Source organism: Trichechus manatus, unplaced genomic scaffold, assembly GCF_000243295.1.
Source record: "Trichechus manatus latirostris isolate Lorelei unplaced genomic scaffold, TriManLat1.0 scaffold00415, whole genome shotgun sequence".
Taxonomy (NCBI): domain Eukaryota; kingdom Metazoa; phylum Chordata; class Mammalia; order Sirenia; family Trichechidae; genus Trichechus; species Trichechus manatus.
In genome coordinates, this window is record NW_004444351.1 from 182,725 (window position 1) to 197,000 (window position 14,276).

The following is a 14,276-nucleotide window of genomic DNA, read 5'->3' on the forward strand; positions in this document are numbered from 1 at the left end:
GTTGAAGAGTATTTATTTCAAGAGGCTATATTTCTGGTTCATTTTAGAAATACTAAGACATTGTTTTAGTATGTACATCCTGTGACAAATGTTTATTCAGGTAGAAATATGTAGCCAGAGTGCCACAAATAAATGAATGATTTGAGGGTGAACTCAGGGTCGGCCTGAGCAGATTTCCCAAATGGTAAACAATAAAGTTTGAGAACCATTGCTCAAAATATCTAGCCTCTACCTTGCTCCATTTCTCTGAACTCATGTGATAGAGTGGAGAGAGCACTGATTTAAGAATCAAAATTCTTAATAATGGATCAGTATTTAACAGAACTGTTTTCCCTTCCAACCTGTGAATAGCTTTGAGGCACAGAGCCCAAATAGCCATCTGAAATACTCTCTTTTTTCGCCCATTATTTTATTATGCTTAGTTTCTGAGATGGCCCTCTCATTTGGTTACTTAGACATTAGAGGAAGGATGGTTACTGTTTGGTTGCCTGCTGGAGGCCCAGTTGGGACAATACAGAGGATTGTAAGTCTGGAGTATTAGCATAGCTTTTATAGTAAGGACAAGAAGGACAAATGGGGTGGTTAGGGGAACAGGAAACCTCAAGAGTCATTGGTCTTTTTAGTTTTCACTAGAAGAACCAGGAAATTTAGTATTGCTCAGTGGCCTAAAGATTAGGCATTAGGACAAATAAGCATGTAAGTGGGAACCTGGCTAGGTGAGGTTTCATCTCCAAGAGCGTAATTCAGACCCATCTTTCCCTGTGAGCTGATGGTTATCTAGACGTCCTTCTCTTCAGCTTTGGGCAGGAAGAACAGCATGCTGCTGTGAAATGATCAGCCATTGAGGTTTGAAGGTGTGACCTGGAGGTTTAAACTGTGACTAGAAGCTGTGTGGTAAGCTTCTAGCTAATAGAGTATCGATCAGGAAGGAATGGGTGAATGTGTGGTTTCCCAAATAAGAAAAGGCTTTTGCAGCAAAGCAGCCAGGAAATAAGTAAATAGATGCTTTATATGTTCATATTTTGTGTATGTGTTTTGCACAAAAGTGAATCTGGGAAACGATTTTTTTTAATTGTTCATTTTCTTGTTTTTTCAACAGTGGTTGTGATACATGATGTTTAGTGCTTTGATCAGTTTCAATGAGTCTCTTCTGAAGTTACTGTCAATCTAATTCAGTTTAGTAATAGATAGTAGGGCTCAGAGGAGGTAGCTGCACAATTTGACTTCCCAATCATTAGTCCTACGCTGCCTCTCTAAAACTGAAAAACCTAGATTTTTTAAGTTAATTCCTTTTGTTTATCGAGTGTACATGGAGACATCATATCTCTTGTATGTGCTACAGTTATAAAACTGAACAAGATGTGGTACTCACCCTTATGACATTTATATTATGACTGAAGAGACAGTATGTGAATGAATAAAGAACTGTGATCTGCCCTTGTCTGTCCTCCATCATGAGGACTGTCCACCCTCTCACCAACTGTAGGATATAAATAAAAAGGACTCAGCATCACCAGCACCTCATGGGGCAGTAAGATGTAAATACACAGGTCTGAGGCCAAAGAATAGTTGTGGAGGTAGCTGGATGCCGCTGCTCTCCCCGGTGCCCACACACCAAGCCTGATACGGCTGGATAGAGAAGCCATCTCAGTGTCGGGATTTCTGGATTGCAGTCTTAACTCTTCCACCAACTGTTTATAGAACCTCGGGAGGAAAAATGAACATTTACTGATTTTAGAGTCTAAGAAATCTTGTCTATAGTGCTAATCGCATTTAATTCTCACAAACCTATGAAGTGAGTGATACTCTGAACACATGAGGAAATAGGCTTGAAGATTCAGAATGACCTGTTCAAATTTTTACAGCTAGGAAGGTTTTGAATCTTGGACACCAAATAATATTTCAAATTTAATGAGAGCTTATTATACATGGAGCCGTGGTGGCGCAGTGGTTAAGAGCCCGGCTTCTAACCAAAGGTCGACAGTTCGAATCCGCTATGAGTCAGAATCCACTTGACGGCAACGGGTATTACACATGTCACGTTCTAGCCAGGTGTTTTATATCCCTGATCTAATCCTCAACAACGTTGGAAGGCAAATGGTATCATCAGCATTTTACTGTGGTGAATCCAAGGCTTAGGGAGGTGAAGGGTCTTGCCTAAAGGTAGGGCTTGTGGCAAGAGCTTTGTTGAAAATCTAGGCCCTTCTGAATCCAATATGCATGCTCTGTGAATTGAGTCAGGCCTGATTTTAAACATGAGTCAAGAATTAGCAATAATATGACCCTCCCTGTTGTCAAGTCGATTCTGACTCAGCTACCCTATAGGACAGAGTAGAACTGCCCCGTGTGGTGTCCAAGGCTGTAATTCTTAGGGAAGCAGACTGCCGCATCTGCAGAGCAGCTGGTGGGTTCTAACTGCTGACCTTTTGATTGGCAGCCAAGCACTTAACGACTGTGCCACGAGGCCTCCTTTTAATGTGACCTTAGGCAAGTCAGTTACCCTGTTGACATTCATTTCTTCATTTGTAAAATGCAGGTGGTCATAAATGCTTGTTAGGCTTGGGAGAGTGCCACATGGTTATATACACAGTAAATGCTCCAATAAATGATAGCATCTCTCTGCCATCTTTTTGACAATCCTACCATTCACACCCTGACGCTCAATCTCTCAGCACAACTTTTGTTTCTCCTTAATTTTTTTGGGGGGGGGAGGGGGGCGGGACGCATTAGGATAGAGGCCTAGGAGCCGCCTTTCTCTGGTTTGGGTTTGACAAAGCCAATCCAGGATTAGGGGAAAGAGGAGAAAAGGCCCAGGAACAAGTACTCCTGCAGTGTCCAGACTCTACCCACGCAACTTTGCTCGTATTATTGAGTTAAATTGGTCTCTGGGAGATTTTACAACTGACTACCTGCACATGGGAGCCCTGGTGGCACACTGGTTAAGAGCTCAGATGGCTAACCAAAAGATTTGTGGTTCAAATCCACCAGCTGCTCCTTGGAAGCCCTTTCAGGCAGTTCTACTCTGTCTCATAGGGTTGCTATGAGTTGGAATCGACTCAGTGGCACACACCAACAACCTGTACATGGTGACAAGGGCAGACCTCAGTGGCAATTCAGAGATTAGGGATTGCATTGGGAGACATCAGTCCTGTGGAGGGCCAAACAACAGGCAGCCTGACCTAGAATGGGTGCCAGTGGTTGGAACACGCCGTAGACCATAAAGTATTTGGAGGAGAGGTGGAAGGCAAGGGCAAACTGGAGAATGGGGAGGCTTTTGAAGCCTAATGGTTTCGTGGTGGCTAGTGGTTGGTAGGAAACTGGTGGTGTAGTGGTTAAGCTCTATGGCTGCTAACCAAAAGGTTGGCAGTTCGAATCGACCAGGTGCTCCTTGGACACTCTATGGGGCAGTTCTACTCTGTCCTAGAGGGTCGCTGTGAGTTGGAATCGACTCAATGGCAATGCTTTGGTTTGGTTGGTTTAGTGGTTGACAAGGGAAGAAAAGGACAAATAAGGAATGTGGTCAGAGCCTGGTGAAATAGGGGTGGTCATGTGTCTCTGCATCTGCAACAGTTTCCCCTTTTGTTGCTTGCCTCACTCCCCATGGTGAAATAGGGGTGGTCATGTGTCTCTGCATCTGCAACAGTTTCCCCTTTTGTTCCCTGCCTCACTCCCCATCCCTCACACCCCTTCTTAACCACTATCACCTGCGTTTGAAGGACAATTTAAATTGGTTTCCTAGAACTGTACTTAAGAAGATTGAAAAGGCCTGAGTCATATGAAAGAGAACTTCATGAGAGATTTGGGTATATTCCAGCAGGGTCTGGCTCCTTATAACAGTTATGGAAATGCATTTCTTTTAATCTTCAACATGTGTGGAGATGTGAGGCCTGGCTGGAAGATTGTAGAGGAAGACCTTTAAATAAGGTTTGTGGCAAAACTCAAGTAGAGGGATGATTACAAAATTAAAGGTGAACATTTTCACACAACTCGTGGCGTATAATCAGGAACAACTTTTCTGGAGGACATCTGGAAATATGTATCAAAATTCTTTAAATGTAACTGTACTTTGACCCCATAATTAGATTTCTAGAAATTTTTCCTAAGAGGATACTCAAAAGTACAGGCCAAGTATTTCTTTTTTATACTAATACAAAATGGGAAACCATCTAAATATGCAACAGTAGGGGATTGCCTAAATAAATTATAGTATATTCATATAGAGTAATAACCATTTGTGGTTTTTCAATTCATGTTGTAGCCTAATATTTTTAAAAATGAGGAAATGCTTGTTTATTAGAAAGTAATATATCAAAAACATTATGCCTGGAATGATATCAACTTTGATAGTATACATAATATACAGATAAAAAGCTGGAAGGATATACATCAAAATTTTTATAGTGAAATAATGGATATTTTGAAGTAGTTTCTATAATACATTTACCTATAGTAAACACTATTGAAAAAAGGAAAGATCTTTTTTCAAATAGTAACACAAGTGAGAATCTCTAACAGGCTATTATTTAAGGGTTGAAGAATTTAGTTACGGCATTTTTTGTATATAAGTATATATATATTCGTACATATATACTTAAATAATTTATTTTACTAGTAATTTCTTTTAAGTATGTTAGCTTTTTTGTTGAAGATGTTAGTTCTCATTTTTTTCAAAAGCTGTGTTCCTTCATCTTTCAGTCCTTAAATATTGATTTTGTACGATGTTTTGCAAAGTGTACCCAGTGGTTGCTTAGTTGAAATGGAGGAAGATGTAACTCACCATCATTTTTCCCTTCCAGTCAACATCAGCTTTGATCATACAATTTCCTCTTAAACCACTTTGGTCAAAGGGAGGGGCAGAACAATTTCAGTTGGAGTATCTGTTTGAGACAATTCATTTCTGCCTTTAGTCATACAATCCTTCCACCTACCCAAAGGCTCTAGGACTGGACAGGCCAGCTTCTCCCACCTTATTTTGGGGTCCGCTTTCTCCACCTGCCTCGTTGCATGGCACAGGAAAAGGTAACATCTGCTTTTATTCCCTGAGATCTCTGTACCTGATTATTCAATTGAAGCCCTGGTAGCGCAGTGGTGAAGAGCTAGGGCTACTAACCAAAAGATCAGCAGTTCAAATCCACCAGCCCTCCTTGGAAACCCTATGGGGCAGTTCTACTCTGTCCGATAGGGTCGCTTTGGGTTGGAATCGACTTCGTGGCAAGGGGTGTGGTTTTTGTTTAGAAGGAACAATTGCAGGGAAGGCAGGAATGTAGCATTTTACTACAGATGACTCAGCTTGAGTAGGGAATTGATAGGAAAACATTCTCTACTGATAGCTTTAGAACTTCACCAACTCTGAAGAATGTGAAGAGTGTCTGTAGTTCAGCATTCATGGATAGATGTTTTCCCTTTCTCAACGTGCTGTGATCTTTGCTTTGTGATATGAAACTAAAGAAGATGGTTTGGGAGATTACTTTTTATTTGGGTCTAATGATTTACATTATTATCTTACGCATCTTGAAGAATTCTGTAATAGAAAAGACTCCCTTTTCTCTTAGGACATTAGGGTAAATGTGAATAAATAAACTTTGGCAAATTAAAAACATTTTTAGAAAAATGCAGTTACATGTACAATTTGTTTTTCCCTATTTCCTCTTTCTCAGAGATCATCTTTTAATACCAATTAATGTCAGAAGCAAGGTAAATTTTAAATATTTACTATTAATTTCTTTCTGTATTGATATCCATTAATAGATTGAGTTCCTTATGGATATTAACCAATGACTGCCTATTGACACATTTTATTTTCACATATGCTTCTCTGGCAACATCATACACTAGAAGACTATTTCTAAAATTTTAATGTACAAGGAATTATTTGGGATTAAAAATACAAATGTCTGGGCTCCAACCTAATAGATTCTTATTTAGCCATCTTGTGTGGGCACTAGAATCTGGGATGTTAGCCAATCCCCTCATATAATTCGTGTATAGGTGGTTTCTGAGATGCACTCTGAGATGCACTCAGATCACTCTGAAAAATACTCCAGTAGAGTCGTGTAGTAATTAAAAAGAACCTAAGGGCTTTGTTTATATTCATAAATATATATATCAGAACATGTATATTAAGCAAAGAAATAAGGCTCTTTCTAATGTAGGTTTTTGTTTAAGCCAAGAGATTTATATTATTTCTGAATGTAGGATTTGTTTTTGCTTTTAGAATCGATAACTTTAAAAGTGTTTCAGTGATTTGGGATGATAGCAATTTTACCTAAGATTTGTACATGCATGATGAACATTATTAATAAAACTGGTTGGTGAACAGGACGATAATCTATTGGTAGGTTTTTTAATGCTTTCCATATTTTAGAGTAACGATGGCAACGAACATTAAGAGTATAAATGACTTCCAAGGACATGTCATAAGATTTTCTGTTTCCTATGTAAGTCAGGCCCAGTTTGTATTTTTTAGGTACTTTAAGAAGTTAATAAACACACACACATACCTATTCCTCTCAGCTTCAAATCCTGGTATGTTCTTATAGGCTGACATTTTAATTTTTCTTAGAATTCATCCTGTTGCAAGGTTTTAGTAGAAAACATCTTTCTTTTCTTACCTTAGACATGAGTAATCAGGAAGTGATTTATTCAACTCCGGGATTTCTTCAGTCTCCTTCGGAGTCACAGCGTAGATTAAGGCCTGGTGGTACTAAAGGCCCAGGGAAACTGATGACAAAGGTGAATGTTCCAAAGATCTAGAGTCACCTTGTCTCTTATGGATTGTCCAACTTCTGGCGTTTGAAAAAAAATATCCTATCTGTACATCAAGTTCTCAGCTGGTTAAATGAAGCCATAATGGGGTATAGTAGTAGAATAGAAGTCTTCTTTTTAAAAGTTATGAGAGTGGAAAATTAATGAATTCTTTCAAATTCGAGAAGCTAATAGAATACTTTCATTCTAATATGGCTAGAAAAATTTGTGAGGCCTTTCAAAGTGAAGGATGTTATGGAGCACTGAGTTTCGGTTTACAGTGATGGAAAAATCACATTGATTAAGGGTAGGGTTGCACAGCCAATTATTTTAATTGCTGTCAGTAAGTTGTACACCTATAAGAAGATGAATGGGCCAAAGTTGTGTGATAGATATATTTACAACAATAACAACAAAAAGAGCAGCTACTGAGACTGCTTATATACAACCTGATACCTCACAGACTTTGGTTTTTTGGTTTGGAAGTTTAGAGTCATGGTTTCATAGGACATCTCAGTTAATTGGCTAATATTATGCTTAGTGCTTCCATTCTATCTCTGAGTTCATTGCGTAGTGCCTAGTTCATTGTGTAATTCATTGCAAGCTTTAAAGCTTACAAGCATCCATCAAAAGGTACAAAAATTGGTCTCTATTCACCTAGAGCAACAGAGGAAGGAGAGTCAGGAATAGGAGGAAGAAAGGAATGTGTGGCTAATTGCCTCTTCTGGTCTCATGACCTCCTTTGCTATGAGACCAAAAGAACTGGATGGTGCTTGGCTACCATTACTGAACATTTTAATCAAAGATTCTATAGAATAATCCTGATCAAAAATAAATTGCAGAACAGGATTTCAAATTCTCACAGATCCAGAGTCTCTGGAGCCATGGAGGCTGGCTGAACCCCTTAAACTATTGCCCTGAGATAATCTTTAAACCTTAAACCAAAAATATCTCCTGAAGTTTGCTTTAAACCAAATAATAGTTGAGCTTAACTAGTAAGGGATGTCTGCCTTGAGCTTTGTGCTCTTTTAAGATCTATGTATATGAAATCAAATTGACAACAGCAACTCCAAAGATTAGATAGGAAACTTAGGGGACAGTGAGTTTATGTTAATGGCAGAGGAACAATTCAAAAAAGGAGGGTGAGAATGGTTGTACAACTTGAAGCATGTAATCAATGTCACTGGAAGAAGTTGCTGAATTGGTGTATGTTCTGCTGTGTATATTCTCAACAACAATTATATATATATACACACTAAAAAAAAAGACATCGTTAATGAGCTGTGTGAGTATCAAATTGTACATTTTAAAAATATCCAGTTTATTGTATGTCAATTATATTTCAATTAAGTTGTTTAAAAATGTGAAAAAAAATTATAAAAAAGTGAAGGACAGGCTAGAATCTTAAGAAAACACTGTGCTTTCTAGAGAAATAAAAAGGAATGTTTAAGAAATGGAAAATATGTGTTAAAAACAATGTTTTTCTTTTTTCTTTTTTTAATCCCAAGGAAAGGATATTTTAAGTACCTTAAATATTTACCAAAATCTTAGTGGCAATGAAGCAGCAAAAATTCTATCACTCTACCTTCAAATTTAAGAATATTAAGTCTAACTTGAGAATAACTTTTATTGTTCTAATTTAGTGATAATCAGACATACAACTTTCAGACACTGAAGATCTCAAAAGTAGTAGGATAAAAATAGTATTGCCTAAAGGAAAATTTAATTGATTAAAAAAGGGAAAGCTGATGTCTAGAAACTCCTTGAGCTGGATTTCGATTACATTTCCAGTTTCAAGTTAGAGCCTCACCATTGCTACCTATGTCTAAAGAACATTGACATCTTTTTCCTTTCTCTTCATGCTTAGTTGTGACCACAGGAGGAAGGACACGTTAGTATGAATTCTCATCAATGTGTATTGTGACTATTAACCATATGTGTATTTGTAAGGAATATACTTTCAAAATTCCATAGAACTGTTCTTGTATGTAGGATTTCTGCAGTGGGGGCTTATCTGCCAGAAATGTGAAACTTTATAGGTCCCAGATTACAAATTTAAATCAACTAGTATGATATAGTATTTCTGTGAAAAGATTTTTTTAGATAAAACTCTCTCTTTGGTTCCCGTGGTTTCCCAGGGTAAGGTTAGTAGTGAGCCAGGCTCTTTCTCTGATGGTTATTTTCTTCCCTTTTTGTTGAAAGAGTTTTCAGCGCCCTGGCGTCTCATTGCAATAACTCTGGGGGTCTTCTGTTTGCTTCTGTTGATGACAGTCGCCGTGTTGGGAACAAAGAGTGAGTAATTGAAATATGTCCTTCCGGTCTGAGTCACGGCGGTAACTAATAAATGTGGGTGCAGTGGTTAAGTGCTAACCAAAAGGGCAGCAATTCGAATCCATCAGCCGCTCCTTGGAAGCCCTATGGGGCAGTTCTACTCTGTCCTATAGGCTCACTATGAGTTGAATAGACTCGATGGCAATGGATTTTTTTTTGGTTAACTATTCTGCATCAATTGTTCCCTGACTACAATCAGGGAATGTCTCCGGTGGCCCTTGGCTTTGTTGGTGGCTTTCCCCAGTCACATCACAGTGTCATTGTCATTTTAGTTATGTATTCCATTAACTCTGCAGCTGTGATGAGCTGTCTCATTTTGTAATATTCTTTCTGACGCAGGACTTAGTCATATACTGTTTTCTGAGTTCAGGATTTGTAAATCTTTGAGAAACGTCCATTCAAAAGAAATTATGACTGTCTCTTGAATTTCTCTAAATATATAATGAGAAAGCGGTTTATAAAAAGAATGATTCTATACAGGAAGGAATCCCTGGGTGGTGCAAACAGTGAACAAGATTGGCTGCTTACCAAAAGGTTATTGGTTTGAGTCCACCCACAGGTGCCTGGGAAGAAAGGCCTGGCGATTTACTTCAGAAAAATCAGCCATTGAAAACCCTATGGAGCACAGTTCTACTCTGACACACAACGTGTCGTGAGTTGGAATCAACTTGACAGCAACTGTTTTTTTTTTTGTTTGTTTTTTTCTGGCTTTTCTATAGAGGAATGTTAGATGATCGTGAATTCAAACTTCATCTTTTATATGATATCTTTGACATCTTTAAAGAAAATCGCTAATAACTCACAAAATTATATATGTAGACCATTTCACTTTCTTTTCTCTTGTAGATATTCTCTCTGTTCCAGTAATAATTATGATATCACTTCAAGTTTCTTAATTTAGATTCTCATGCTCATATGTGTTGCTAAATGTTGACTGACTGATTTTTACTTTGATACCTATTTGTAAATGATGTGCTAACTGTTAAAAACAGACAAAACTGGAAGATAAGGTATTACCATCACAGTTTGATTCAGCTATCTTATTTTATCTATCATACACTTAAATTGCTAATTCTGAGAAATCTGATGTTTCCATTCTTATGGTCAATTAATCGAGGTGTTACGTTCTAAATGTCAAATTACTAACTAAAGTAATGAAATGTGTTGGATGCCCAAGTAAGACTTTTTCTCTTGTATCTTAAATTTCAGTATTTCAACATTACAATTACTTTTCGTTACATATATGTTATTAGTTTTCCAGTATATTCAAGAAAAACATCACCAGGAGGACATGCTACGAAACCTGAGTCAAAATCACCACATTATGCAAAATGACAGCTACTTAAAGGAGCAGAAAAAGGAACTGGATTCATCCTTTATAAAAAAGAGCGAATGTCATAGAAAAAATGAGATCTCTTCAGAATCTTTGCAAAACATGGGTATGGAGGAAATTTTGAATGAAAGGTTGTGTGAGTTTGCATTACTTCCTCCCACTTCAGAACCTTTGAAACCTGGTAAACAGGCTTATGGTATATGTTAGTGATGTTTGGTCTGCTGGACAACTTTAATTTAGATATAACATGGATGTTAGAGTTTGCTTCTTTCAAACATGGGATTGAGAACCCAGAAGCCACGTATGACCTAGTAGAACCTTATCTTTTCTAAAACTCAGTGGCAGTTCTTACATTCCTTCTGCTCCCAGAAGGGTTGAAATAGTATGTCAGCTCCCCTGAAAATTTGGATCATTTTGGATCTATGGCAAATTAGAGACTCCCATTGTGTTGCTAACATGAAATATGGAAGCTATCAGTAAAGATTTACTTGGGCTAAAATGGGCACCAGGGCCTTTTATTTGGATTAATTGTAAAGATAATTGTGTGTGTGTGTGTGTGTGTGTTTCCATTTTTCCTTGAGTTCAGATATCTGGTCTACTTGTGACAAGTATATTCTCCCGGTAGTACCTCTGCAGAATTTGCCATAGTGTTTATGTTTGTGCAACTCTATGTGATGATATAATTAAAATACCCAAGGGATGGAAATAGTAAATCTTAGAAAGCAAATTCTGTATCTTTCATAATGATGGAATGAAATGATTTGGTTAATTAACAACTATTGAATATTTGTTTAGGATTTAGAGTTTACGTATTTAGAAATTGAATACTTAATTTCATTTAAGTGTATACCAAAAAAACCCAAACCCGTAGCCATCAAGTCGATTCCTACTCATAGTGACCCTATAGGACAGAATAGAACTGCCCCAAAGGGTTTCCAAGGAGCGCCTGGTAGATTCCAGCTGCCGACCTTTTGGTTAGCAGCCGAACTCTTAACCACTATGCCACCAGGGTTTCCCATTTAACTATGGTGGTTAGTAAAAATGTACTGTCTCTGTTATTAAAAGATCAATAATATTTTTAAAAGTTTGTGTATTATAAAATATATAAGAGGAAAAGAAAACAATTCCAAAAAATAATGTTTCTTTTATTTAGAAGGCATTCCAGAATCTTAATAAGCCTCTTTGTTATTATCAATAGCTCCTAAGATTTTCTTTAGCTGTGGAGGACTGATCAATATATTGTTCTGATTAACAGAATACCAGGTTACAAGAAGTTTAATTATTCACTTAATATGTTGTAGGCAAACTCTATGAAGAAAAATGGACCTGCTGTGGAGTAACCTGTTATTATTTTACCACTGAACATAAAACCTGGAAGGACTGCCAGCAGATTTGCCAAAATTACGGATCATCCCTTCTGAAGATAGATGATAAAGATGAACTGGTATCATGGACTCTTATACTCACTTTTAATCTCTTAGACTCTATCTCTCACCCTTGGACTCAAGATACGGAGGTTAGAGGAGAATCCAGATACAGACCTCTAGCTGGGCTTTGTGTTGTATTTGTTGTGGGAGCAAAAATTTTATAGTTAAGTCTCCCAGGCACCCTGCCTGCTAATAGGCATATGATTCTTCTACTTACTCATCCAGCAATCAATATCTCTGATGATGATCATTATAATTCCCCTAATGGAAACCTCTTTTAAGATGTAGTTTAAGTCTTCGCAATCACCTACCTCTCTTTTTGGAGCCCTGGTGGCACAGTGCTTAAGAGCTCGACTGCTAACCAAAAGATTGGCAGTTCGAATCCACCAGCTGCTCCTTGGAAATCCTATGGGGCAGTTCTACTCTGTCCTATAGGGTCACGATGAGTCAGAATGGATTTGACATCAGTGCGTTTGGTTTGGTTTACCTCCCTTTCTAAGGAGTCTTCAGGAGAACCACTCACAGAGAGGTATGCTTTTCTCTCCATGAAGTGCTTAACCCTTCAGTAATTTGTACCCTGGAATTATTTATTTATTTATCCCTCTCAGTTGGCACCTAAGAACTTGGGGGCAGGAGCTTCTTGTAGTTACTGTTAGTAACTCAGGAACCAGACTGCCTGAGAGCAAATCCAGCTCTGCTCCGTACTAGCTGAGTAACCTTTGGGTAAATGACTTAGCCTTTCTGGGCTTCAGTTGCCCCAGATGCAAAATGTAATAATGAGGAACATAAAAGGGATAAAAGTTGTACAAATTAGCCTCGTGGTTTTTTTCTTGCATCTGTGAGGTACATTTACTTGATCAGTATTCTTATATATTAAGATGTTTACATTTTTCAAAAGGAATTTAAAAAAGAGAAAATATAGTAACAATAATATTGAAATTATCTTTTTTATTTCTTACTAATGCAAACTATCCACACACACAATGTGTCTTTACAGACAAATGTTTGCAAAGATCAGCCTGAAACCTCCGTTTATAATTTAGAAACACAATAAAAATTTATATGCAAAACTACTACATGTTTTAAATCATAACACAAAAGAATTTATATATCAGGTTATGAAATAATTTTATGTTTGTTGCACTAAAACGCAAATTAAAACCTACATTTTAAAATACCTTCAGTGGTTTTATCGGTCATTACATGTCACTTTTGACGTATTACATTTTGGGACATACTAAATACTTCCAAATACTTCCTCCTTTCCCTTCACCCCTCCAAACTACCGAAACACAGAAAGACTTTTTCTTATGAAGCTGAAGACTCTATTGTGCGCTCGAGTGTATGCACACACATGTGCACGCACGCATACTTTGCATTTTAAGAAATTTATTTTGACAATTCCTTCTTTCTCTTAAGAATACGTGATGATCATTTTTCTACATCCTTAAATATTCTTCTGACACATAATTCTTCCTGGTTGGATACAGTGTCATAAATTATTTAACAAACCCTCTATTGCTAGAATTTAGATTTTACATTTCTCCATGTTTTAAATAATCTATGAGACTGACGGCCGTTTTTAACATAACTAATCTACAGAGGGCAAAACTACTGTGTATAATGCATATATAAAGAGTGAGAGGAGAGATGTTTTTCTAGGAAGGAGTGATGAAGGATGATGTGGAGAGGAGCAGAATACTGGCCATAGAAATAGCTGGTCCCTTGTCCAATCCTTCTCTTCATTCATCTAACTGATGGGATTTGAGTCAAATTATATGTTTTGTTTCCTTTATAGGTTTTCATTCAATCCCAGGCTTATCACAATACTTACTGGATTGGATTAGCATATGATAATATGGAAAATAAATGGAAATGGGTCAACAGTAGCACATCGTCTGGATTGTAAGTCCCTGGGATACATTCAAACTCTAAAATTGGTGTGGAAGCTGGAACGATTGTATCAAAGAAGAATCTTCTCTCATTGCATTTCAAAGTAGAGGTCATTGGTAACAATAAGTAGAATGATTAAGAAAGTGTTCAAAGAAGTATAGTTGAAGAGGAAGAGAAGTGTCATGTAGAGCTATTAATGATCATACAAATATGTGCTAAAACACATGCTCAGAAGTACATGTTATGAGGTACACAAAATGAAACAAAATCATAAAGTAAGGTGATGTGAAGTGAATGAGTCATCCTGACTATGCCTTAGTGATCCCTCCTATCAACAACAAATGAGTATCCTGAGCATATCAAAAATTCATTTTAAACTCCTTTTATATTATTGTTGTTGTTGTTAGGTGCCATTGAGTCGGTTCCAACTCATAGTGACCCTACATAAAACAGAACGAAACACTGCCCTGTCCTTCGCCATCCTCACAATCATTGCTATGCTTGAGCCCATTGTTACAGCCACTGTGTCAATCCATCTCATTGAGATC

General features: G+C 37.5%; 1 protein-coding gene across 1 annotated transcript in view; it reads left to right on the plus strand.

Moving 5' to 3' along the window:
* Window positions 1-5,729: 5,729 nt before the first annotated feature.
* LOC111819366 (killer cell lectin-like receptor 2) overlaps window positions 5,730-14,276 on the plus strand; it is a 14,223-nt gene continuing 5,676 nt past the window's right edge. Inside the window, exons 1-6 of the mRNA XM_023725803.1 lie at window positions 5,730-6,732; window position 7,051; window positions 8,947-9,036; window positions 10,329-10,514; window positions 11,710-11,852; window positions 13,634-13,740. Coding sequence (XP_023581571.1) covers window positions 6,619-6,732; window position 7,051; window positions 8,947-9,036; window positions 10,329-10,514; window positions 11,710-11,852; window positions 13,634-13,740 — 641 coding nt within the window. The 5' untranslated portion in view covers window positions 5,730-6,618. The remainder of the gene's footprint in view (window positions 6,733-7,050; window positions 7,052-8,946; window positions 9,037-10,328; window positions 10,515-11,709; window positions 11,853-13,633; window positions 13,741-14,276) is intronic.